This window comes from Colobus angolensis, unplaced genomic scaffold (genome assembly GCF_000951035.1).
Source record: "Colobus angolensis palliatus isolate OR3802 unplaced genomic scaffold, Cang.pa_1.0 Scaffold285, whole genome shotgun sequence".
Taxonomy (NCBI): domain Eukaryota; kingdom Metazoa; phylum Chordata; class Mammalia; order Primates; family Cercopithecidae; genus Colobus; species Colobus angolensis.
In genome coordinates, this window is record NW_012116099.1 from 623,246 (window position 1) to 650,647 (window position 27,402).

At 43.2% G+C, this 27,402-nt stretch overlaps 1 protein-coding gene across 2 annotated transcripts; it reads left to right on the forward strand.

The window, feature by feature from the left end:
• Positions 1-10,550: 10,550 nt before the first annotated feature.
• LAMP5 (lysosomal-associated membrane protein family, member 5) lies at positions 10,551-27,102 on the forward strand. Of its 2 annotated transcripts, XM_011948854.1 has the most exons (6): positions 10,551-11,237; positions 11,779-11,951; positions 12,328-12,459; positions 12,584-12,689; positions 14,357-14,545; positions 26,218-27,102. In XM_011948854.1, the coding sequence occupies exons 1-6, from the start codon at positions 11,174-11,176 to the stop codon at positions 26,394-26,396; spliced, it is 843 nt and encodes a 280-aa protein (XP_011804244.1). In that variant the 5' UTR covers positions 10,551-11,173; the 3' UTR covers positions 26,397-27,102. The 2 variants fall into 2 exon arrangements, with proteins under 2 accessions (XP_011804244.1, XP_011804245.1); XM_011948855.1 differs by lacking the exon at positions 12,328-12,459.
• The last annotated feature ends 300 nt before the right edge of the window (positions 27,103-27,402 follow it).

Consider the following 27,402-nt stretch of genomic DNA (forward strand, 5'->3'; position numbering starts at 1 on the left):
ATGCTAGGACAAGATGCCCAACAAATGCAAATTGCTACTCTGTTGCTACTTGTGACACTTACAAACACATAAAATGGATTTCCTTTGTCATCTTTTTTTTTTTTCTCTTTTTCTTTTTGAGATGCAGTGTCTCACTGTCACCCAGGCTGGAGTGCAGTGGCGTGATCTCTGCTCACTGCGACCTCCGCCTCCCAAGTTCAAGCAGTTCTCCTGCCTCAGCCTCCTGAGTAGCTGGGATTACAGGCATCCGCCACCAGTCCTGGCTAATTTTTTTGTATTTTTAGTAGAGACTAGGTTTCACTATGTTGGCCAGGCTGGTCTTGAACTCTTGACCTCTTGATTTGCCCACCTGGGCCTCCCAAAGTGCTGGGATTACAGGTGTGAGCCACTGCACCCAGCCTCCTCCATCAACTTTTAAAAGATGTGGAAGGTGAGCTGATTCCTAGCTGGCTTTAAGTGCAGCTGAGCCAAGTAATCAAAGTCCTATGGCCCTGATTTCTCTCTCTTAGTTCTGATTTTCTCTATGTTACTGGAAACTTTGTTTCCTCGTGGTGGAAACTCATGAAATAAAGTCTCCTTTTCTAAATGTACAGATCTTGTGATTTTTCCATTAACCCTCACTGCGTGTTTGTTCTTGATTAGATGTTGAAAAAAATATTTTGGATATATTTGGTTAATGAAAGTACATTATTAAAATTAATTTTACCTGTTTCCTTTTTTTGCTTTTTTAAAATGTACCTACCAGAATATTTTAAATTATGTTAAATTATGTGTGTGTTTCACATTGCATTTCTAAGGGACAGTGTTGCCATTGAGATTCTTGAGATACTCTGAGTCAACCATTCATTTTCCACCCTGGTTCTCAAAGTGTGGTCTCCTCTGACTTGAAGCATTAGCATTACTTAGGAACTTGTTAGATATACAAATATACCACCACACCTCAAACCTACAGAATCAGCATCTCTGAGTGGGATTAGAGCTGAGCACATCCTTCACACTAGTGCTTCTGAAACTGATGGACCTGGAATGGGATTACTGGACTTGGCAAAATTAACCTTTGCAAGAGGATCAGGTTTACTGAATTGCAAAGCAATTTAAAATATTGGTTTTTGTGCTAAAAAGTGTTCAAAACTAGACAAGAATACTGAAGTGAAGCAAGCTGTTATGCTCTGGAAGAGGACTTCTTGCCTTGGCGAGGGGTTTGGATGGTAGGGTGAGATAAATAAGTAATCAGGCCCTCTACCATTTAATTTAAAATGAGAGATTGGGGGATTTGACCTTATAAACTAGTATTTATTGAATTCGATTTTAAACATTTGATTCTAAATCCTCACAAACACCCTTTGTGGTGGGCACTATTATCAACTTCATTTTATGGGTAAGGAAACTGAGGCACAGCAAAGTTAATTAGCCATACTTGGCTAATTAAGTATTGCTCAAGGCCATGCTTGCTGAAGTCAGAATGAATCAGGCTACAGAGAGCAGTGGGCTTAACACTACACATATTGTCTTACCCAGGCCTTATCTTAGCTAATCTAGCTAATCTGTAAAGTGGATATTTCTACACTAGTCATTCCTGGCTGTCATTAAAATCACCTGGAGACACCTAAAACACACACTGCTGCCTAGGCTCCACCAAACTAGAGATTCTGATTCCATTGGTCTGAAGTGCATTCAGGAGTGCATAAGAGCCCCCCAGGACCTCCAGAATAGCCCCCACGTGACAGATGATGAAGAGGAGCCTGGTCATTAAAATCACCTGGAGACACCTAAAACACACACTGCTGCCTAGGCTCCACCAAACTAGAGATTCTGATTCCATTGGTCTGAAGTGCATTCAGGAGTGCATAAGAGCCCCCCAGGACCTCCAGAATAGCCCCCATGTGACAGATGATGAAGAGGAGCCTGGGAGGAACAGGGTTGAACAGGTTGTCAATGGCTAAACTCAGGTTCTGTAAATGAGGCAAAGACTTCTCCAACCGGACTGTGCACAGTCCTTGGATATCTCTCAGATGCACGTTCCTATGCAGTAGGGCTAGGTGAGGCCTGCAATCCTGCAGTCTCCAGGGGACAGTGATGTTACTGGTCTCAGAACCAGCTTTGGGTTTTGGGCAGCACTTTGTCAGATGCGCTGAACCATGTGGTGTTTCCTGGCCCGCTAGAGAGCTGCGGCTTTCCTGACAGTCTGGTCCGTGAGAGCGTATTCTGCTGAGGTGTACCCAGATTTGGGATTCTTTAAGATCCCAGGTTTGAGATCTGTTCAGTGCTCTCCAAGACCCAGCCAAGGAGGAAGGCCTTGGAGCGGAGTCCAAGTTCCACTTCTTGAGATGGAGAAAGATTCTGGGAAGCTGAAAGGAAAAAACTCGTAGTTACTGCCCAGAGGCAGGAATCCCCGCATCACCACCCTTTTCCAGTTCATCTGCTCACCTCTCACCCAAACTTAGCCTCGGACTTCCCTCTCTTCTCATTCCCTCTGACTCCCACTTGAGCCCCCGGGCGGGGTGTCAGAACAGGGACGTGCAGCCTCTCCCTCCCAGGGGATACACGACTTTCTTCGTCTTGTTGGAGGGTCAGACAGAAGGAATTCAAGCATTTCGATGCACATTTCCCACGCACCCTTCTACAACCCTCCCTCACCACTGCCCCGACTTTCAACACCTGTTCTGCCTCCTTGCTCCAAACTAGTTGCTGTGGCACGGGGTTGGCCTTTAGCTTCGCAGTGCCCGGAGGCTCGGAGGCTCGGGGCGAGCACGGGACCAGAGCCCAAGTTCCCAGTCCACGGGGAGATGCGGACTTTAGGTGGACCCAGAATGGAAGGAAGGTTTTTGCGGCCCGCTTGCCCCCAGGGCTCTTTCCAGGAATTGGAAGGGCGAGTCCTTTGCTTCCGCAGCCTCCGGTGGGAAAAGATGCCACGTGGCGCAGTGCGGGCGGACTCAGAGGCCCCAGGCGCCCCCCGGAACTGCCACTGCACTCAGGGCCCGCGCGCGGTCCATGACGACGAGGGGCGCGGCGCCTGTGCTCAGACCATAAAATGGAAAAACGGATCATAACCTCGCGATGAGGGGAAATTAGGTTTTTTTCCTCTGAGAAATCTGTCCTTCCCTAACCAAAATCCAGCACCTAGGGCCGCCTACCCCTCTGTCCCTGAGCCCACCCTCTCCCTGCTGGTACAGCCATCCCAGGTTTCGGCCCATCAAGTCGGGAAATGAGATGATCCATCAGCACCGGACTCCCTGGAGCTGCAGCTGGCCCCAAGTGCGTGGCCGGAGGCGTCCCCCATCTGCGCGCGTCCCCAGAGTCACCCGGGAATAACTGCCCCGCTGCCGCCGCCGCCAGGGCTCCCGACCTCCGCGCGACCGGTGTTAGCTCGCTTTGCCTGCTGTGGCTTTGCTGCTCTGGGCTATAAGGCTGGGCTGGCTTGGGTTGAGACTCCGGAGGCTGCAGGCGAGGCGTTGGCTACAAACTTCCATAGACCCTGCTGTTTCGCTGAAGGAGAGGAAAAACATTGGCCCCGGAGAATTAGATAATCCTGGAGAGGAAATAGATTTGGGCCTAGAGCCTGCGGGGTTAGGTGCCCAAGCGGGGCTGCTGGGCCAAGGGACACCTCTGGTGGACAGCAGAGGCCTGGGGGATCTCACAAGCAGGGGCAAGGCTGGGGCACCCCTAAATCTGCTTTTAAGTTGAAACAACCCTAATGGTCACCTTGGAGAAAAAAGTAACCGAACGGGGTGTTTTCATACTCTTATTTTGAGGGACTGTTGAAAAAATCCACAGAGCGTTTATCAGGTGTGGGGCTTCCCAGAGTTCGTATCTGGCCCTCACTGGACCAGGGGAGAGAGGCCGGAGACAGGCCACCCCTAAGCGCAGCCAGACACGGGGTCTTACCTCCCGCTGAGGCGTGGGCAGCGCACCTGGAGGGCTGCTGGACCGGGACATGCGGGGGTGCGCACCGGAGTTCCCAAGCAGCCTCAGCCGAGACCTTCCCCGGGGGGCGGGCCTGCGGTTTGTCTCGCGTTTAGGTGGAAGACTGTAGTTTTCTTCCAGTTCCGATCTAGGGTGGAGAAGTCCTTTCTCCTGCGCCCTCATGCCCAGATTGGGGAATGAGAGGACAGCAGGAAAAAAAAGTCCTAACATAGCCCAGAGCCTCCGGCAGCTTTGGGCGCCTGGAGGGGTTGGAGGTAGGAGGAGGTGTGAATTTCAGTACCTCTTCTCTGGGCATAGCTAGCTTAGCGAATAGGGACCCTACAGAGGGAACACCAATGAGTCAGTCCACCTTCTCTCCTGGTCCTGGGGCCCGAACCCATTCGTTTCCAGGGCTGGCGCCGGCCCCGCGCGGAGATACCGCTTCCTCTGGGAACGCACCTGGGCTCTCTCCGCGCCGTTGGAGCCTAGTTGGCAGTCTCTGCTTCGATCTCCTCTGAGCGATCAGAATCTATTGTCTGTTTGGAAAATCTCGTACAGGTCCTGGGGTTGTCCCAGGACCAAATTGCAGCAAGGATCCCCGCGCGCCCCTGGCCCTGGAACGCAACATCCTCCCCATTTTACCCGGCGGCTAGACTGTTGGGGCTTGTCGGGGGAGTTTCCCTCGGCACGGATATTGTGCTGGCGGTTTAGAAAAGAAAAAGAAAAAGAGAAGCGAAGCCTCTGTAACCTGGTCTCCTCCCTCTCCTCTGTTTAATACCCTGCCTCTCCTAGCAGTCTCCAGGCTTTTCTCTGGACAAGGTAGGGACCCGAGAAGCCCGCGGCCAGTGATCACCAGGGTCTGTCTCATCGCCCATCCTCCCCGCCCCAGAGCAAGGTTGATAGAGGCTTCCTGGGGCCTAAGAGCTCCAAAGAAAGTCTCAGAGGAGCCAAGACACGCTAACTTTCGTCCCCGTTTAAAATTATCAGACAGACAAGTAAAAACAGTAACTAACTAAGGGAACAATGGACTCTTGTGACGTATGTAACTCTTCTAGGTAACCGAACACTAAAGACCCCGTGGTTCCTGTCGCCATGGCCCGAACATACTCAGCTCCAGCCCCTGGACTGACCTCTCTCCCTGAGCTTTGGAGCCGGTGTGGACCTTGCCTTTGCAAGTAGGCTTGAGTTTTATCATCCACCGCTGTACCCGGAGCAGCTGCTCGAATGTGCCAAAGAACCCAACTCCGGTGCAAAGCGCTGACGTCTTTCCTAGGCTGAGGACATCGCTAGGCAGGGGTGCAGGCAGCGAAGCGCCCAACGGTAGAGTGCATCTTCCTTCCTGCCGGCAGAAGCTGTCAAGTCTGGAGTCCGCAGTGGGCTCACGCGCCAGCCCAAGGATACTGAGCCACGAGCAACCAGGCCAACCTACCGCCGCGCCATCCAAAGGTAACGCCACAGACCATGGTCCATGTGTCCTGAGCAACGCACACTTCTTGCATGTTCAGATATTAAATTTTAATGATGAAATTCCGAGCACCCACCCACATCATCCAAAGGATATTGCTCAGATTACTTCCCTACTAAGATCACTCAGAGGCTTGGGGCATGTAGTCCTGGAGCGATCCTTTAGGAAAGATATATCGAAGACCAGAGAAGCGAAGCCACTCCTTCCAGATGTTGTCGCTAATAGAGTAATACGGTCATAAGTAACATATCGCTTCTTAGACTCCCATCCCATTCACCTTTCCAATACACTCTCCCCTTTCGACTACCTTGTTACTAAAACATCTTGCTACGCTTTCACAATGAGAGAGAGAGAGAGAGAGAGAGAGAGAGGAGAGAGAGAGAAAGTCCTAAACTTACATCAGAGCACCCCAGGGAATTCCAGGACTCCAGCTACAATGCCAGCAAAGCTTCAATAGGAGACAGTGGACTCTGGACTCCACTCTCACCCTCCTTCCCAAAGGCCATTAATATAAATTTTCCTTAGTTCCAAACACATCTTCAAGTTAATATGCAGGTAACTTCAGATAGACAATTAAAAGAGTAACTTGGCTGGCAGTTAAGTTGCGGCCCGCTGTGCTCAGACCATAAAATGGAAAAACGCGGTGGCTTACACCTGTAATTCCAGCACTTTGGGAGGCCGAGGCAGGCAGATCATGAGGTCAGAAGTTCGAGACCTGCCTGGCCAACATAGTGAAATCCCGTCTCTACTAAAAATACAAAAAATTAGCCAGTCATGGTGGCACACACCTGTAGTCCCAGCTACTCAGGAAGTTTGAGGCAGGAGAATACTTTGAATCCAGGAGGCAGAGGTTACAGTGAGTAAAGATTGTGCCACTACGCTCTAGCCTGGGCGACAGAGTGAGAATCTCAGAGAGAGAGAGAGAGAGAGAGAGAGAGAGAAACTAATCAAGGGAACAATTAACTCCTGTGATATCTCAGAGATTTTTAGGGTACTGCTTTGTCACAGAATTCAGGTAGCAAAATATGTTAAATGAGCCACAGCTTGTCTAACCTTAGGCCTATTGTGACAGATGCTATTTCTTGAAGAACAGACTTATTAAAGATTTTTTAAAATCCTCAAATGAGTTTTAATTCAACCTTACAGAAAGGTCCCCTGCCCATAAGTTAACAAGGTTTTCCTCACTGCTGAGATAGCAGAGTGAATTGTGTATCACTGAGCAAAAATGTAAGACTGACCAAAACAGTTAACTAATCACGATTCAAAAGACAAAAATGATTTATTTGCTACTGAAATTTTGAGGAATGATTACCTGGCCCCTCACCATTTGCTTATTCAGGGTTTACTATAAGGATGCTGTTCTCTATATTCCCCCATGCTGAAGGCAATTCTTCTAAATGAACTCATAAATGATATGTTTTTCAGGACTTAGTGTGAACATAGCCAATAAAAAGGCCATCATTCTGGTGGTTTGTTTCCTCTACTGGTTACCCTTATTGCAGAAATAACCATTGTTTCATTAGAGTAGATGCAGGAGACACCAAAGAAGCACTAGGATGAGGGAAATTATACCAAGGGCATGCAGACTGAGTGCATTGGAGCCTAAACTCAATTTTCCTATACTTCCCAAAGATTCTAGAGCTTAGCAATGCATGCGCAAAATATTCTGGTGCATACATTGCTCATGCAGACACTTATTTTTGTACTCTTTGCTCTGGATCTAAACCCTTATTTTTGTACTCTTTGCTCTGGATCTAAATTCTTGTGCATACATTTATTTTTCAGTTTCTATCCCACAAGGGTTTAGATCCTAGAAAGTGTTGCAAAGGTCTTCGAAGGCAATGATTAAATGAAATAATTGTTCTATGAGAAACTGAACACAAGAAAAGGTTTTGGTGAGTAGAAAGTCTGGCTTAACAGCTGTGTGCATCTTGCTTGTGTAAATTATTTCTGCTTCTGTTATTCGGGTGTGCTTCCATTGTCTGCGTGTGGGTTGCAGAGGGATGGCTTGGTGTCTGTGGGGACAACAGAGCAAGGAGTACATTTTTACACTTTAATGTAAAGTGGACTGAGATGCCAATAAACCAAATTTCAGCTGCAACAAAGCCCAGCCTTTTCCTTTTGACGCTCATGAATATGCCTTTCTTACTAGTATTGTTCACTAATTTTCATAATTTTGTTTCTTGATTCACAAAAACAAGTCAATTGCTTGCACAACCAAATATAAAAAGATGCCTCTAACAACTTGAAAAGTTTAATTTTAGTTAGAATAAATTTTGCATATGCCATTCTTTTACATATGCCATATGTGGGTAAATTATCAAATAAGGAAATGAAATAGGGGTTCTATAGTACATAAGGCATTGTGAATTTAGGGCCTAATTTGCTTTTTATTGCAAATGGATAAATATGGACGGATGAAGAGTTACATCTTTGCATTAATTCCCTAGTCAATAGATATTTCTTCTATCTGCATCCTTCCTTCCACCCTACATCAGTTTGTCAACTTCTTTCAAGACTCATCTTCTCCAAGAGGCCTTTTTTGGTCCATTTCAACCACTCTCCCACCTGGGATGCCTGTCTTACTTTTTTCCCCTAAACATTTATGCAGACACTGTGCCAGGCTAACTGGTATCTTTATGTAAATTCTTATTTTTTCTCATCCAAATTGAAAGTTCTAGACAGGGGCCTCTTCTTGCACTTTTATAAAGCAGCAACCACTCAATGGTATGAGATTCATAAAGGCTAATTCAGTAAGTATCTATATGAATGGGAAAACAGCCTTTGAAGGACCTAGAGGATCTAGAGGAGATCCCAAATCCAGTGTATTTAGGTCACATTGCACCGTAACAGTTTCTATTGACCACCAACAGCAATAATAAAATTTGACACAGTCACCACCTATGCAGGTGTACATATTTATGTCAATTTCTCCTACCATCTTTTAGACTAGAGAAATGAAAAATAGAACAAATTCTGGGAAACATTGTTAATATATTAAAATGTAATTTAATGATAAATTTTGCTCCTTAATCACCTCTTTGCTTATTTTAGAGAACCAAAGACTTTTTTCAGAATGATTAGAAAGATATTTATTTAATGTAAGTAAAAGTTGTAGGCATAATGACCCAACTCCTATTGCAATGTATCACAGTGGATAAGATGATAAATTAATGGGCATTTGTTAGCCATGTTTAAGATTAAACGTTAAAAAGTCATTGAACTGATTGTGCTTTGCAAATAATTCCCCCCAAAAAAAGGGTTAAAATTGCTTCCTTTCGTTTTTCAACTCATTTGAGTACTCTAGGGTACACTCTCCAGTGTCAACAAAGAGATCATTTATATCAGGTATAATTTTCAAAGGAACAACCATCTGATCTGTAAATCAACTACAACATTTTAGGATCAATGACCAATGCTACTACTCATTTAATCTTTTATCATTAAGGCAGATAACAATTAATTCAGTTGATCTTTTAGCAACTTATGTAATGAAGATATCTGCAAAAACATGTCGCAAGAGAAATTGTCATAATCTCTTATAGGTATCTCTCCTGCTTGTGTAATGATAAATATCTTTTGGTTTTCAAAACATCAAGCATACTGGAAGTAGTACATATTCAGTTAATGTTTACAGATCTATTTGTAATTTGTTTAGAATGCTTTTATATTCATTGGCCCATTTGGTCTAACTAGCCATCCTCTGAGTTATTTTACCAATTTTACAGGTGAGAAAAAATAAAATCTTTAGAAGATCACAAAAGTAATAAGTAGTGAATCCTGAACTGAAATCTACTAATTTCTGTCCTCATAAAATACTGGAGAGAGAGAGAGAGAGAGAGGAGAGAGAGAGAGAGAGAGAGAATAAATACTTCATTACATGTCTCATTGTTTTCCAGTTTTACATTACTGCAGGAAAATAAGTGATTAATAATAATTACTAACATGAAAAAATGTAACACATACAAATGTTATATCTTCCACTTTCAACTGATAAGAATTGACCTTATATCAATCTTCTGTATAAAATCATTTCTGTTAAGTTCTCCTGTAAAATTTGCACCAATTTTTCTATATATAATCATCTTTGTAAAGCTCTTGAGAAATGTTTGGATGAAACACTGAAATACAAACATGAAAGTCAAAATGTCAAAATATAGTATCAATTTTAATATTTCTTTATAATTTGAATTGCTAGTGATCTAATGATTGATATAGGAATATGTTTGAAAGCCAAAGCATTATATAGATACTTTGTGGCAGATATGTTAGAAAGAATGTGATTATATTTAAAACAGCATTCTATACATTTCAAGAATGTGAAATAATGATAGAGATTTCAGGTTTCAGATTATTATTTGATATTGAATAAATATTTTTATGGAAATCAAAATATGGAGTAAAAATATTATGTAAGGAGAAATGAAGATAATCTTTACAGAGTTAAAGCATGTGATTTTTGTATTTTAATTCTAACTGACCATGTGATATTTGGGAAGGTCATTTAATTGAGTTGAGCCTCAGTTTTGGGGTATAGAAGACCACAGTAACTCGTATCTTTCCTTGCCTACCTTCTAAGATTGGAGAGAATCAAATTAGATAATGCAGGTGAAATACTTTGCAATTTTCCCTTTAATATGACATTGTTTTATAACATTATATTACTAGATACAACATTTATTTGCATCATGAAATATCTTCTAAGGCATAAAATATTTGGACATCACTACAATTGATGAGGACTGCATGTGTATTTTTCAAAGCTGTATTCTGATTCATAGAGCAAAAATAAAAAATAAGCAAGCTACCAAATACGTAAATACAGGAATTAGCCCAGTAATATTTGTTTTTCTGTTCCACTAGAGGCTTTAGAGTAGTATCAGTGTGTGTTTTTCTTACATAACCATGTGACATTATCTAGGGCATAATTCTAAAATTTCTGTCCTAAGAGATACTAGATAACTCTCAAAAACTTCTGATTTGCTTGCATCCCTTCTTGGCAGAGTGGTCACAGTATAATGCGAGAGGATAGGTGATCCCAGAGGTCAGAGTCCTCATGCTCCCGGGAGCAAAATTCACAGGAAAATAAGCCCACATAGAGCTACTGCATTGTCTGATGGCCTCGTTTGAGGAGGCGTCAATTTTACTTTAAACCCGTGAGCTCATTGAGAGCAAAGGAGAGAAAGGGATGTCTCCAAATTCAGGAAACTGTTGCCATAGCATTTTCTCTTCCCTATTCCTACATAGCTCTCCTCCCTCGAAGCAGCAACAATTTTTGCTCCACCGTTTTCTTCCAGGAACCAGATGCATTTTCAGAAGACAGTACTCCAGTGGTATGGTATCTACACCACGTAATAACTGTACCTGGTAAGGAGATTTAGTAAGTCTGAGGGTGGTGTTAAGTTTCTCAGAACAGACGCATATTTGCGGATGCAACTGCAGAACAGGAAACAGAACCAGGGAGAATTTTAGGTACCCCCAAATCTCATTGGCCCTCCGCACAAGCCAAGCCACAGCCACTCCTGCCACACAATCGGATTGCTTTCAGCACTCGCAGCCGTGGACAGCTCCCTCGCCGCGCGGTCCTTTCCTCTGCAGTGAGCTGATTTGCTCTGCCAGCAGCTGTCGGTGCCGCACTCCACACGGAGTTCTACCCAGCGCTCACAGAATACGCGCTCCCTCCCTCCTCCTTCTCTGTCCCCCGCCCCTCGCTCACCCCGGCCCACTCCAGCGGCGACTTTGAGGGATTCCCTCTCGGGCGGCCTCTGCAGTAGCACAGCTGGCCTCATTCGCTGCACTGCGAGTATGGATCTCCAAGGAAGAGCGGTCCCCAGCGTCGACAGACTTCGAGTTCTCCTGATGTTGTTCCGTGAGTAGCGATTTGGCGACTGGGAGAGAGGACGGGATGCACTCTTTGCAGAGAACAGAGCCGGCAAAGTAAAGCCAATTAGCTTAAGATAAAAAAAATGGCCCTTAATGTTTTGCGGTTTTTTTTTTTCTTTTAGGGGAGGAGGCAGGGTCTCCCCAGCCGGTGGCAGGGAATTCCCGTGAGAGCCATACACCTGTGTGACATATTGCAGACAGAGCCTAGACAGGCCAGCTTCGTGAAGTCAGAGCATTAGCAAGAAATACTTAGTTTAAAATCCCAAGATGTAGAAAACGGTCAGCTATATTACAAACAAAGTCATGATTTTAAAATTATTTTTAAAATCATATTTTCATTATTAATTAACAGGGAAGGAATGAAGCTTGTTAGACCTGGACTAGAGAAACAGCTCGTAGAGCGCACAGCTGCTGGCAGAGAACTTTGTCACTCCAAAGCCTGCAGACCACTGTCTCCCCACCCTAGCGCCCGAGGCGCGTGGGCTCCCTGAGTCCTGAACTGATGGAATTGTTTTTTTGTTCCGCAGATACAATGGCTCAAATCATGGCAGAACAAGAAGTGGAAAATCTCTCAGGCCTTTCCACTAACCCTGAAAAAGATATATTTGTGGTGCGGGAAAATGGGACGACGTGTCTCATGGCAGAGTTTGCAGCCAAATTTATTGTACCTTATGATGTGTGGGCCAGCAATTATGTAGATGTAAGGAATCTCTTCCCCCTCGGCTTGCTCCTAGGGCTCCAGGGCGAAGGGCACCCTTCCTCAAGGCCCTTCGGAAACCTGGCTTGCCCGCCTTCTTCCCCACACCCCTACAGGCTGCTCCCGAATGCTGCATGGGGATTCCAACTTGCAATGCCTTCTGCTCGCCTGCCTGCTTTGAAAGTAAACCCCCTTCTCTCCGCTTCCCTATCGGCCGGGGCTGCACGTAGAGCATCTAACTGCATGTTCCCGGAACCTGGGATGCGCGCGCGCAAAGGAGCGCCCAAGCGTGCAACCCAGAGTTTGGACGCGCCACCCTTTACAGCCCCGGCCCCAGGGCCGGGCGAGCTGAGGGGGCGCGGGGCGTCTGTGTTCCCAGCTGATCACAGAACAGGCTGATATCGCACTGACCCGGGGAGCTGAGGTGAAGGGCCGCTGTGGCCACAGCGAGTCGGAGCTGCAAGTGTTCTGGGTGGATCGCGCCTACGCACTCAAAATGCTCTTTGTAAAGGTAACTCCGAGCCCAGCTGGCAGAGGGGCCGCAGGCTGCGCGTGGGTGTGGGAAGTGGCGCGCCCCGGGTTTAAGAACCCAGACGCTGCCGGGGCGATTCAAGTGCGCCTCCCCGGCTCAACAGGAAAGCCACAACACGTCCAAGGGACCTGAGGCGACTTGGAGGATGAGCAAAGTGCAGTTTGTCTACGACTCCTCCGAGAAGACCCACTTCAAAGACGCAGTCAGTGGTGAGTAGAGGCCGGCATGGCTGGGAAGGGAGCCTGGGAACTCGCAGAGCAGACTTGGAGAGAGAATTCCCCAGGGTTTTGGAAACCGTTCCAGGCTTTGCGCTCCGAGGCCAAGTCTTTCTCGGCTTGCTCTTTAGGGCGGAAGAGGCAGGAGCGCCCATGAGTCTTCTGGGTCTCAGGCCTTGTAGATCCGCCAGGAACCACAGGCGTGGGGACCCAAACGTCACCCGTGGCCTGATCCTAGATGAGAAGTCCCTTGAAGATCTGCCGTTCCCTGGTGCTTCAAAACGACCTCTTATGATTTGGCCTTTGAAGGACCACGGAGAAGGGCAAAGCTGCATTTTAATTTTCTTCCGCACCCTGGTTTTGTTTCTTATGCGCTAAAACTGCAAGGGGGCAGTGCGACTTTCCTTTTCGGTCAGGATGTGACGGCCTTCAGTGTCTTTTTGCGCATGGCAGCGTGGCTCGCACGGGATATTCAGTCATCGACTGCAGCCACCTGAGAGTGGACTCTGCACCGTGTATAATTTACTAGCGTTTCTGGCCCATCCCTCCGACAACTCACCCAGATCGTCCTCGGCAAAAGGAGCGTTCATCCCCCAAATAACAGTATTCTTATCTGCAGAAACCATCAAAGACCACATTTAAATTTATTTTGTTCTTTATAAGTTGTCTGTTTCACTCATAATGAGGCCTTTCATCACCCAGGCACCTGAGTTGGGAAAGGATTTTTAATGAATACATAAAAATGCATATGTCATCTTTCCCTTTTCACCCCTTTTTGTCATCACAGTAAAAGGAGGATTTTCTCTTTTTCATCAAAGTTTACATGCAGGATGTCCCCCAGTTAAATTCGACCAAAAAGGAAAAAGGAAAACTCAAACTTAGGTCAGAAAAGGAGCAATGGGAGGCAGGCCTTCAGAGGGGATGTACGTGTGTAAGGACAAGCATCCAGAGGACCAGCAATCTGTCTGGCTTTGTCAGGCCCATGTGAAATGTGGAAAACCAAGTCACTGTTCCTTCTGTGTCTTTGGAATCTCCATTATTAGGGAATTTTTTTTTTCTTTTTTGAAATGGGTTCTCACTCTGTCCACCATGGTGGAGTGCAGTGGCACCATCATAGATCAACGCAGCCTGGAGTGAGTTACTGGGTTCAAGAGATTCTCCCACCCCAATTTCCCCAGATACAGGCCTGCATCACCATGCCAGACTAATTTTGTAATGTGTGTGTGTGTGCTCTTGTGTGTATTTGCAGAGATGGGGTCTCACTATGTTGCTCAGGCTGGTCTAGAAATCTTGGGCTCAAACGATTCTCCCACCTTGAACTCCTATAGTTCTGGCATTACAGGCAGGATCCACTATGCCCAGCCTAGGTTTTATTCAGTAACAAGGGTTGAGTTTTTAGGTATCGCTCTCCTCTTCAAAACAAGAATTCCGAATTAATATTGAGAGACCCCTGGCTCTCAAGAGAATGGGTGTGTTTGTCTTTCATTACCACTTGATGCCATTTGTAGAGCCCTAGCCCTGGCAAGGGAACAGAGAGGACAGGAGTGGTGTGGGGTCTGAAACTGAGAGGCAACAACTACCTCTCTGGCACATTAAGTTAGGAACAATGAGAGTTCTGCCAGCAAGCGGGGCCTAACTATTGCTTTGGGATCTTGCTGTAGCAGGGAAGCACACAGCCAACTCGCACCACCTCTCTGCCTTGGTCACCCCCGCTGGGAAGTCCTATGAGTGTCAAGCTCAGCAAACCATTTCACTGGCCTCTAGTGATCCACAGAAGACAGTCACCATGATCCTGTCTGCGGTCCACATCCAACCTTTTGACATTATCTCAGATTTTGTCTTCAGTGAAGGTAAGCTGGTGGGGGATGGAGGGGAAGAAGACCTAGTTTATTTCAGGAAGGATGGGAGAGGGACCTACCAGGGCCCCAGGATGTTATCACTTGGATTTCCTCTAGGTTGAAATCATGCTGCCTGCCTCTTTAATAATTTTCAAAGACTAAAAAAACAATAAGCTGAATGTATGAACTTTTCTCAGTAGTTCTTTCTTTCTCCCTCCCAACCTCCTTCCCGTCTTCCTTCACTTTAGTCCTTTCTTCTCTATCTCCCTTTGTTTCCTCCTTCTTCTTTTCTTTACCTTCTTCCCTTCCTTCTTATATTTCATCTTTCCTTCTCTCCCCATCTTCTTTCCTTTGCCAAAAGATGAATCTTTATAGGGAGAAATATTTAAAAAGTCACTTTGAAAAAAACTGTAATTTTGATGCAAACTTTCCAAGGAGAAAGCAGCTAAAATCTTTAAGAAGTTAGTTAATCTAGAGAGCTACAGATGGGGGAAGGGTCTTTGCCTTTCTGGGCTTCAGTTTCTTCTTGTTCTCTTGGATACTTCTAGCTGAAGCTTCTGCTGCTGTGAGTCCAAGTTTCTGTGCATCTAGAATGCAGTGGGGGTGGTTGTGTATGCACGGATCTTGGACTCACCAAGTCTTTCCACCAAGCACCTTCAGGAGGACGATGTCCTTAAGCTCCAGGGAGGGAAGGGTTCCTGAAGGCTGAGCCATTTAACCCCAGCTGCTTCTGCTGAGAGTGTGCAACAAGGCTGTCTCTCATTCTGTGTAGCTCCTGAAAGGGGACCCAGCTGTGCTGTGGCAGGTTCAGGTCAACCACATTCTTTCATTCTCAGCACTCCTGCAGAAGTAGGGCACAAGGGGAGTCAAAATTTCTGCAATTTGCTCAAGTCCAGCAACAATTGACATTGGGCAAGTGTAGGATAAGTGGATTCATGTCATTTATTCTCTCTCCCTCACAAAGGAGGTTATTACATTTTATATTCTGTTTATTCTACATGGATTAAAAAATCAGAAAAATTTTGATTGCTTTGTTTGTGCTTTTCTTTGGGTCAGAGACCCCCAGGTGAATACAACAATTCCAATGTTCAGGATATTAGAGAATCTCCACCTTTTTCATCTATGATCATTTTCCAAGATATCTAGCTTTCATAAAATGCAGCTTCCACTCAACCTATTACTGAAGAGAATGCACCACCTTCCACCTTGATTGTTGAGACGGCATTTAAGAAGTCCTAAGTTAAATTGTCTTTAAGAAAGGGGCCCATTTCTTATTCATTTTTATATTATTAGCACCTAATACACAGTGCTTGGCATATTGCAGATGTCCAGTTAACTCTGACTGAGTTTATATTTTGACGGTGTGGATTTAATTAGTAGAGACTTCCAAATGCTGCCATGTCATGCAAATCAGAATGTCATATATTTAGTAAAGCAGTGTCACACTTACCTGTTCAGGTGTAAGGATAGGTTATCCCATGTTAATGTATTTTCTACAAAATTGAAGCTACTAAACTGTGTCAAGACCTTAACTGGTTTTTAAAATACTTTTGTTTATGAAAGTATTTATAAAATGTAATAGCGTCTTTCTTAAACTGAAAATGTTGAGCATAATCAAATATAATTTGACTTACTATGATTATTGATGATAAGGAATTTATTATGAAAATAATTGGACTATGTAATGTCACTTCCTAGTGCCCAGGACCCTGCCATAAATGTTTTTGAGTTTATATGGGTACTCTTAATAGTTTATAATGACTTTCTAGTTTTTGCTGATTAGCTGTTACTAGGCATTTCTTTACTTCTTGTTACCACTGGTGCTATAATTGCTGCTTCTCCTAGCTCCTTACCATTCTGTGTTATCTCTAAGTCATTGCTTAGAATGAGAAATTCTTAGAGCAAGAAAATGCTTCTTCACTGCAGGCTGAGATTTTAGCTCAAAAGCCCGTTGGCACCAAACAGGCTATGGCCTGAAAAATCAAACTTCATAGATTTTTAGAATTGTGTATAAAGTAAGAATAAATAAGCATTGCATAAGGAGCAGAGCCACTTTCCTAAAACTCCGTACAATTCATTGCATGGAGTAAATGGTATCTTTTCTTTTAAAACCAGTTTTGATCCACTTCAAGGTCCTAGATAGGGAAGGCTGCTGGATAGACATAGAGAGTTTGTAACCACATATAACTTCCTAAATGCGAATAGAGAAGTCACAAGCAAATGACACTTGTCTCACTCCAGGCTTTTCTGGCTAACAATTAGGACGTTCTCTTGTGTATGGTGTCCCCGGGCTTACCCCTTGACATTCCTGGGAGGTGGCAAGCCTCATTCAGAATCACACACTGGATCAGTGTGCCTTTGTGTGACTGCATTTTTTTGTTCCTGGCTCCTCCTGTCTGTGCCTCTCAGCACCTGCCCCGACTGTGTTTTGTAAGAGATCATTATTTTCGATTTGGTGGAGTTTTAAAGATTCCTTTTGGTTGCCTTTTCAGGATCTAGCACTGGGCCTTTGTCCTCAGAATAGAAGCTCGGGAGGCTTTTAGAGTGTGTATGTGAGTGGAGTATGCTTGCATGGGGAGGGAGTATTATGTCATATATCTGCACACCCACTGCAGGGGTGTGTCTGTGTGTTCGTGTGTGTGTATGTGTTTGTGTGTGTGTTTGTGTGTTCATGTGTTTGGACCGTGGTCATTGTCCAACACAGCATAATGGTTTCCTGCAAAGAGTCTATTCCCTGTATAAGGGGGTCATATCTGGCAGTCTTCCCACCTGTCTACTGAATAGACTTTATAAGAAAATCAAGAAAGGGTCCATGAAGTCAGTATGTGGACACTCACAAGGGCTGAGAGCAGTCCAAATGGAGGTTGACATCTTTATCACACGAGTCCCTTTAGTGCATTGTACTTGGCTACTACACTGATCCCCAAACAAAAGTCTCAGCCCAGCAATCTGCTCATGAACCTTCAACTGCAACGTGCAATGACTGTGGTGATATTGTTAGCACTCAGAGTTGGGTTCACTTAGGTCTAGGAGTGGGCCCCAAGAAGCTCTGTTGCTAGCAAGGTCTCAGGTGATGCTGCTGGCCCATGGAGCACTATAGAGAATTTGAAGGATTAAAGGCACAATACGCTTCTTTGGAAGACACTTGGACAGGGTTTTATGAGAAGGGAAGCCCCTCACAGCAGGAGACTGTCCAGAGGGAGGCTTATGGGACTGCCATCTAGAAAAGGAAGAGCACAAGGGAATGCCCAAAGCAGAGAGGCTTTGGAGAGGGGTTTATGAGTCTAGGTGGCATCTGCTCAGTGGCACAGCAGGGAGTCCATGGGTCCCAGAGCTTCTAGAGGCAGCAGTGCCTTGGAGCCTTATAACTCCAAGGCCCTGTCTTTTCAATGGGTAGCAGCTGTTGCACGAGGTTTCAAGGAGTATGCAAAGCAGGCAGGCTCTAAACAGCTGCAAATTTTCTTGTTTAGGCTATTTTAAAAATAATTGGATGTGTAAAAATGTGGGAGTGTGGTGCCAACAGGCTTTTGAGCTAAAGTCTCAACCTGCAGTGAAGAAATTCACCACCTACAGGTCAATACACAGAGGCCATCTTTGGCTCATTTATTTACCAAATACACTTTGTACAGCAACTATCACCCCTGCAATAGACACTATCATCCCTGCAATAGAAGCTATCACCCCTGCAATCTGAGGCACTCTGTTTCTCTTTTGGGATTGATTACCTTGTTCTTCCACAATTAATTCTTGAGGGCCTCATTCAAAGGCCCGCAGTTCCCTTGGAGAGCCCCATGAGATTTCTGGCTGAGATGGGATGGGGGATGTGTCGCTGGGAGGGAACAAACGAGCCTGAGTATTCTAATAGCTTGAGTAAAAGGAAACTTTTATGTATTATGTCAGAAAAAACATAATAGAATAGGAAGGCTACCTCTATTTCCCTTTATTCAGGATTCAGGTCTATCAGGCATTTAAAAGACATCACCTATAGGTTGGTCCCTTTTTAATTATCTCTCAAGGGGCAAACAAAACAAACCAAAACAAACAAGCAGAACTGCAGAAAGATACTGAGACCCCCATTTACAATGGAGCAGCTGAGACACGGGGAGGTGAAGTGACTTGGTGAAGGCTTCCCTCCTAGAACCTGTCTTTGAGTATCAGAACTTTTGTCCTTAGTATCTGAGGGCCACAACTGCTCCTGCTGAGTAGCTATCATCAGCATGTGAGTGTGAGAGGCATTTACAGAGTTTGTTGGGTACCCCAAATTCATGAGCTTTTTAATATTGTTTCTAGCATCATGATTGGGAGATGCCACTTAATCTGTATTTTACCTGGATCTGCGGGAACTTTAGTGTTAGTGGAAATGAACATGGCTTACGTTTCTCTATCCACCAGCCCCGCAGTAGAGCATCCTGTGGCAAGCTGTCATGTCACAAACGCATGAAGGGTTTGCTGATCCAGAAAGTTTTGTAGACCTGTGATTTACCTGGCACTTCCCAGTCAAGACACATGCTACCCTAGATAGTTGGTCTTCAAGGCCTTCTGAGTAAGCAGCCAAAGGGAAATAATCTGTTATGAACACAGCTGAGAATTGTGTTGAGGACTCCAAGATGGAGCCCCAGCCTTCAGCCATGGAGTTGGCCAGTCATAGAATTCCGTGCTTCGGATACTGTCCTCTGGAGAGAGCATAGGATATGTCCCAGAATTATCTCACCTGAGGGTGAGAAAACCAGTGTTTACCCACCAAGTGCCATCTATCACTGATGGTCACTGTGGAAGCATGAACTCCCTGGGACTTCTGACCTACTTTGTAGTCAAAACCCATTGGGACATATGGGACTGGTGAATGCCGAAAGAAGAATGGGCAGTGTCTGTGTCCACTACACCTAAGTACTGGGATATAAGAACTTTTCCGCCTCGCTGAAACTTTCAGTCTAGTGGGATAGGTTGTATACAATGCAAGTGGGATAAGGTGTATACAGTGCATGTCATGTTCCTGGCATACAGTGACATCAAACAATACTTGCTCTTATTATTTTTTTCTTCTCTAATACTTAAATCTTTTTTTTTTTTTTTTTGAGATGGGAGTCAAGGCTGGCCTTGAACTCCTGGGCATAAGCAATCCTCCCAACTCAGTCTCCCAAATAGCTGGGTGGTGATGTCACTGTGTCTAGCGAACGCTTACATCTTGATGAGAGTATCAGTCTCCAGTCAAAGGTCTCGAGAGCCCACTCACCTTAACAACTTCTCAGTATACAAAACACATTTGGCTGATGTGACAGGAGTCCAGAGCCAGCCCAGGGAACATACGGAAAGAGGGTCAAACCCTTTTTCTATCTTGCCTTGCCAAGCAACAAGGGAAGCACAGCCCACAAAAAGCTTGCCCTCCTCTTCAAACGGTTTCAGTCCATGGTGCTAGGAGAGCCTGGGGAAGCAGAGAGCTTGCCTCTGCTTCCCTTGCCTATCCCAAAGCTGTTCATTGGGGGTGCAATGAAGCGCTCTTGCAGTTTATCTGGGGGAGTCAATATAATTTTAAAACGCTGTCGTGAAATAAAACACATATCTAGCAACCAGCACCTAAGATAAATTATGATTTTAGTGGGTACGCTTGGGTTAAGGGTTGAGGAGACTTTTGTTTTCAACTGGCAGCCACAGATTATTCATTTATTGTTTGTTTTGTCTTCATCTGGTTCCTTCCAATGATGAGGCTGGTTTTTGTCTCTTCCAGTCAAGGCCACTTACCCTGGGCCCCTGTTGTGTGTACTCTGGAGTCTTGAGTCCACCAGGAGCAGAGGCACGAGGGACCCTAAGTCCTGTGGAGGTGGACAGGGAGTCAGCGGTTCAGGGAGAGCTGAAGCCAGATGGGGTCTGGGCTAAGCCAACAGATGCTCTTCTGCCTGGCAGAAATCAGAGGCCTTCCTTGTTTTGTAATCTGAGGGTTGCATAATAAGTTTACAGTACAAGATTTTAACCCTGGGGTACATATGGTTTATAGATGGAATTCAGAGGAAAAAAATTCTATTTGTATTTTCAGTAACTTCTGATTAATATTTAGCACTTCCTTTGTTTACAAATGGAGATGACAGACCACAGTAGTACTAGCAGTACCTGTGACTGTCACCAATAGAAATCATAGGTATTTTCATCTCACATTAGTTTGTGCAGATCTTGCAAAGCAACATTGACACTTCTCACCGCTTTATAATCATAGCCAACATATATGTGTTCCAATAAGGAAGTACATATATTGCTGTATCTGAAATTCTTTTAAAAACATGTGATGACTGAATTTCACTTTCCCTTGTAATTGTGTTTATTTTATTTTTTATGCATTCATAAACATTATTCTGAGAAGGGGTCCTTAGTTTTATTATACTTGCACAAAAAAGATTACAACCTTTTCTTAGTAGGTCATGAGCAGCATTGTTTTAAATGAAACAGAATAGAATAGAGCAGAAATTATTAGATGCATAAAGCAAGGATAACTATTGTTTGTCAAACTTCTGCTTTAGGTCTCTGTGTGTACATATGCTCTAAGCTGCCATGTAAAATATTGTTGTTGTTTTTTTTCCCATGGGTCATAGGCAGAGATTAAAAGCACTGTCTTAAGCCTGAAAGAGAAAAGCATGTCCTGCTTTTCTTTTTTCGTAATCTGGTCTTTTTTCATAATCCCTCATCTAAAACCCAGATCGAACTAAAAAAAAAACCAAACAAAAAACCTTGGCACTAGATGGTTTTCAGAATTCAGAATATTTTAGACTTTAGGAAGACTATACAGTGCACAGTTTATAGATTACATAAGACCACGGAAGAGTCAGGGCAGCCCCATGCAATCAAACATACTAATATCTCTGTTTCCTGCGGTGTAACATGTGAAACGTCATACTAAGTAGGATGACTGAAAACTGCAAGCAGTCTCACATTAGACTAAGTCAGGTTTTGCTGCCAAACAAGTGATTACAAAGTACTTTTTGTTTTCAGAGCTTTGTGGATTTTGAAACAGTGGATAAAAGAGTGGGCTCAGGAATTCCTTTTTATTTAACACTTACTGGATAGGGGTTGGTAAGTGAGGGATTTACTATTAGCTATGATACTTTTTGACTTCTCTGTAGTTGGTATCCTCTATATATTGCCCTTTTCTGTGGTGTGATTAATTCTATTTTTTTCCTAAAGCAAGAAAAGATAATCATCTGAGAAATAAATCATGATAGCATTCTAAGCATATTTTTTTCTTTCCCTTTCTTTTATCATACTGTATCAACTTTTCTCTATTTTTCTTAAAGAACGGGATATGACATTCTTTCTACTATCCATTTAGAAATAATACATTTGGTACTTGAGCTCCAAAGGCTCCCATACTTAAAAGAAGTGCATAGAAGACTTAAATGTGTAAGACTTCTATTTTTATAGTGAACAATGATAGAAAAGCTACTCTGTGCCAGGCACTGTGCTTGGCCTTCTGTAGTATGACATTTGACACTCACAGCAACCCTGTAAAGTAGGTGTCATCTCGATTTTACAGGAAACTGAAGCTTAGTAGATTAAGAGACTTGCCCAGGGTTGGACAGTGGAAGATCTGGGATCTGAACCCACTATCATCTCTCTCCCTCACAATGTTCCATTATATCTACTCCCTCTTGATGTGATGATCTGGATCTATGGAGACCACTAAAAGTTCATGTATATCTCTATTTCTACAACTATATCTATCTGTATATCTATTTATTCATTGTTATGGTACAAACCAAGAGAAAAGAGAAAACATGACTTTACAAATTGGTCAAGGTCGTTTGGTGCCCCATCCCCAGATTCTTCCCAATCCAACTCCAACCTCCCTTCCTCCTGAAGCTTTCTTAACTCACCACCCTTCCTGTCCTGAATACCTGTAGTTGGGGCCACACAGAACACCACCTGTCCATGTTCTCCAGTGGTTTTGCTGTGTAAGCTCTTGCTCCCAGACACAACTCTTTCTCCATTGCCTCTCCCATTCTGCCTAGGGAGATAGATGTTGTATTTGGGGCTCCTGGCTGATTGTTTGCCTGGGTAACTAGAGTGTAAGCAGGGAGAAGTGAGCTAAAACCATGGTCTGACAGTCTGGGTAACGATGAAATTGCTCTGCAGAGGAGAGAGAGGAGAGAGTTAAGGAGAGAAGAGACAGTGGATAGGGCCACAAGGGCAACCTTGTAAAGATGCCTGGGGTCTGCTCAAGTAGCAGCCTGGAATGGTGCACAGAAGAGAGTCTGAAGGTCCTGAGGTCTTTGCTATTTTTTGTGAGATAATTTATTTTTTTATTTTTACCATTTAAAACAGACTTAGCCTTATTACTAAATAATTTGAAATCAATGTATTTCTTCTTAATATTTTAAAAATTCTTTGCTTCTATTCAATGTATTGTATTAAGTAAGAAAAAATTGTATGAGGTTGCCACTAGTGCCTGCAAACCAATCAAACCCTGCAATCTGTGTTAACATTACATGGACAACAGGGTGTTATCATGAGGAAAATAAATAACCTTTGTTGTTAACAAAATTCCTACCCAACATGATCCCATTTCTATTCATTGTTCTCGTCAAAGAGGCGATATGGTATCATATTGGAGAAGAAGACCACAATGCTGGCATCATGAAGTTCTAGGTCTGCCACTCTTTCTGATACACTATGTCGTCTCAGGTCTTGTCCCTGGAGCAATGGATGTATCTCGGTCCAGTCTGACCCTCAAAGTGTTGGGACTCATTAGAATGGAATCAAATAGTGGGGGAAAAAGTTCCCTGCAAATTCTTTTTCAACCTTTTGGTTGTAAGAAGAAGAAAGGCTCAGTTTAGTCCTAATAAGTCCTTAACATTTCTTTACCATTTGCCAAACTATCTTTTAAAAAGGCTATTTCTAGAAGAATGTCTTTTTCTATTATATATATGTATATTGTATACATATACATATATGTATTTTTATACACATATACATATGTGTGTGTATATATATATACACACACATATACACATATAAAAAGTTGTATTTAGGTACAATTGTTGTACTCATTTAAGCATGTAATTTAATAAATATTGACTTATGAATACACCTGTGAAGCCATCACCACAATCAAGAAATCAACATATTCATCACCCTGGAAAGCTTCCTTGTGCCCCTTTGTAATATATATCCAGCTCATTTAATTTTCAGATGCTGGATGAACCTCTGCAACCAGCATGCAGATCAGGAAACCGAACTGACAAACCCTCCTTTCTGCTCCACCTTGGGATTCTGCAGCCTTTTAATGCCAGTAGTTTAGGTCTGTTAAGTGTTGCCCCAACTATAGTGTTAAGTTGCTTGAGTTCAGATCAGGCTTCATTTACCCCTGTGCAAACCACTTATCATCATTATGACTTTATTACCTTATGTGTAAAATGAGTATAATAATATTGTGTACCTCAGAGGGTTGTTAACCAGATAATCTTTGTACTTAGAACTGACTGTTAATTTAGGGACTAGGAATGTCAAGTATATAGTTTTCAAAAGCTGTATATGTGAAAGTAAGTCTCCACTAATTATTATTAGAGAGAAAAGCTCATCCCTTTTCCTTTCTGCTGATCTCAGGGAAGGTGAGAGAAGGGACTATGTCAATAGGGATTCTGGAGGAGACTGGCATACAGTAGGTACTTAATAAATGTTTACTTGGTCATCTGGACTTTAAAAACTTGGACTTTATGAAGAAACATGTAAAGCTTGTTTATTTCTTGTGGTTCCTGATTTTGGTTAAAAGGACACCAGTTACCCACAAGAAGCAAATGAGCCTGTTCTGGTTTCTAGGAAAGCAATTCTGGTTAGCCTGACAAACTGTTTGACCACTAGAACATCTCCCAAGAATAGTTTTTTGTTGGTGGTGGTTCTATGTAAAAAAATGGAGACTCAGCACTATGAAGCTATCTTGAATTTTAGGAGGGTGAAAAATAAATCAACGCTGAGGTGCTGCTAACATTTGTGTTCTTGGTCTAGATGTTGGTTACATGAGATGTTCATTTGTAAAAATTTATCAAGCTCTACACTTATTTAAAAATTATAGCATAATTTATGTATATTACATGCACCCCCATGTTTATCCCAGCATTATTCACAGTAGGAAAGCTATAGAATCAACCTAAGTGTCCATCAACAGATGAATGGATAAAGAAAATGTGGTGTATACACACAATTGAATACTATTCAGCCATTGAAAAGAGTGAGATCATGTCATTTGCAACAATGTGGATGGCACTGGAACATTGCATTAAGTGAAATAAGTCAAACACAGAAAGACAAATATTGCATGTATTCACATGTAGGAGCTCAATAGATTGACCTCAGGGAGGTAGAGAGATACCAGAGGCTGGGAAGGATATGGGTGTGTGTGTGTGTGTGTGTGTGTGTGTGTGTGTGTTTTGGGGAGAGTGGACTAAAGAGAGGTTGGTTAATGAGTACAAACATATAGTTAGATAGGCATAAGTTCTAACATTCAATAGCAGAGTAGGGTGACTATAGTTAACAACCATGTGTTGTACATTTCAAAATAGCCAGAAGTGAGGACTTCAAACATTCTCCACACATAGAAATGAAAAATTCTGTAGGTGATGAATATCCTAAATTCCCTGACTTGATCGTTAGAGTGTATGCATGTAACAAAATATCACATGTATCCCATAAAAATGTATGAATAGTGTGTATCAATAAAAAATAACACAGTAATAAATCTAAAATGTATGGTTTAATGCTTTTGTACCTATATCTGCAATCATGTGAACATCACCTAGATCAAGACCTACATCACAGGTGAGAGTTCCCTTATGTTCCTTTCCCCAGATATAAGCACATTCTGACTTCTGTCACCACAAAGTTAGTTTTACCTGTTCTTGAACTTCATATAAATGGAATCATACAGTATGTATACACTCTTTTGTGTCTGGCAATTTTCTGTCAGCATAATATTTCTGAGATGTACCCATTTTGTTATGTGTAGCCTTTTTATTAGTGACTACTGTTCATTCCTTTTTATTAGTGACTACTGTTCCATTATATGAATATATGCCACAATTTATCCATTCCATTTTGATGAACATTTTGGTTGTTTCCAGTTTTAGGCTGTTATGAATAAAGCTGCTACGAACATTTATGTTCGAGTCTTTTTGTGTTCTTTATGTTTTCATTTTCCTTGGGTAAATGCCTAGGAATGGGATGCTTTATTAGAAATTATCGAACAGTTTTGCAGAGTGGTCACGACATTTTTCAACAGGGGTGTTACGAGTTCCAGTCATTCCACGTCATCACCAACACTTGGTATTTTCAGTCTTTTTGAAACTTATATATTTTTATACAATGTATTATGTGAACATATTACTTTAATAAAAAGTTAAAAATGAATCAACAGTAAAAACAATGATGATTGTGTCTAATGGTGAAACTCTGAACATTTAAATAAATTACCTGGATGTTTTGTTGACATCTGCCAGGAATCCAACAATTAAATATATTTTTATTATACCTTATGTAGAAAGATTAAGTGTTAACCTTGGGGTTGGTAAGGAAAAACTATTTCTGAAAAATAGTCCTGAAGCTTCCTTGAGAAATCTTTTTACTTCCATTTCCCTTTTTGTTTTGTAGAACTTATGATTCAGAATATTTTGACCAGAGCTCACTGCTTTTCTTCTTTCCCATTTCAGAGCATAAATGCCCAGTGGATGAGCGGGAGCAACTGGAAGAAACCTTGCCCCTGATTTTGGGGCTCATCTTGGGCCTCGTCATTGTGGTAACACTCGTAATTTACCACGTCCACCACAAAATGACTGCCAACCAGGTGCAGATCCCTCGGGACAGATCCCAGTATAAGCACATGGGCTAGGGACGATTAGGCAGGCACCCCCTAGTCCTGCTTCCCTAACTGGATCAGGTAGAACAACAAAAGCACTTTTCCACCTTGTACACAAGATACACCAACATAGCTACAATCAAACAGGCCTGGGTATCCGAGGCTTGCTTGGCTTGTGTCCGTGCTTGAACCCAGGGATGGGGGAGACTCTTTTGGATTTGTAGGGTGAAATGGCAATTATTCTTTCCATGCTGGGGAGGAGGGAAGGAGGGGCTCACACAGCTTTCACGCTCAGAGTGGCTTGGCTTTGACTCTCCAAAGAGCAACAAATGCCACTTGGAGCTGTATCTGGCCCCAAAGTTTAGGGATTGAAAACATGCTTCTTTGAGGAGGAAACCCCTTTAGGTTCAGAAGAATAGGGGGTGCTTTGCTCCCTTGGACACAGCTGGCTTATCCTATACAGTTGTCAATGCATACAAAATACAACCTCATGCTCCCTGCAGCAAGACCCCTGAAAGTGATTCATGCTTCTGGCTGGCATTCTGCATGTTTAATGATTGTCTTGGGAATGTTTCACTGCTACCTGCATCCAGTGACTTTGCAGCACAAGAACACGATTAATGTAACTATGCAGAGTTGTTTGGACTTGTTAATGTGCCAGGTCCAAGTCAGGGGACCTGAAGAATCAATCTGTGTGAGTTTGTTTTTCAAAATGAATTAAAACACACTATTCTCTGGCCTTTGGCTGCTTTCTTGAAACAAGAAAACAAAGCTAAAATGGTTTCTTTGGCATCCAGATGAGAAAGAGAAAAAGATGAAGACGGATTTTGCATGCTTGCAAGAGGAAAAGTAAAGAGAAGGCAGGGAAACAATGAGGGGGAAGTTGGCTTCTCTAGGTGAAAAAAACATGGATTTTTGTTTTGGCAAATATAAATAGTTTTAATAATGGCCCTTTTGACCAGTTGATCTAATATTGCTTCTGATGCTTCTTGGTCTTGAGTTTGGCATTTCACTTTGGATTAAAAAGGTGGACTGGACG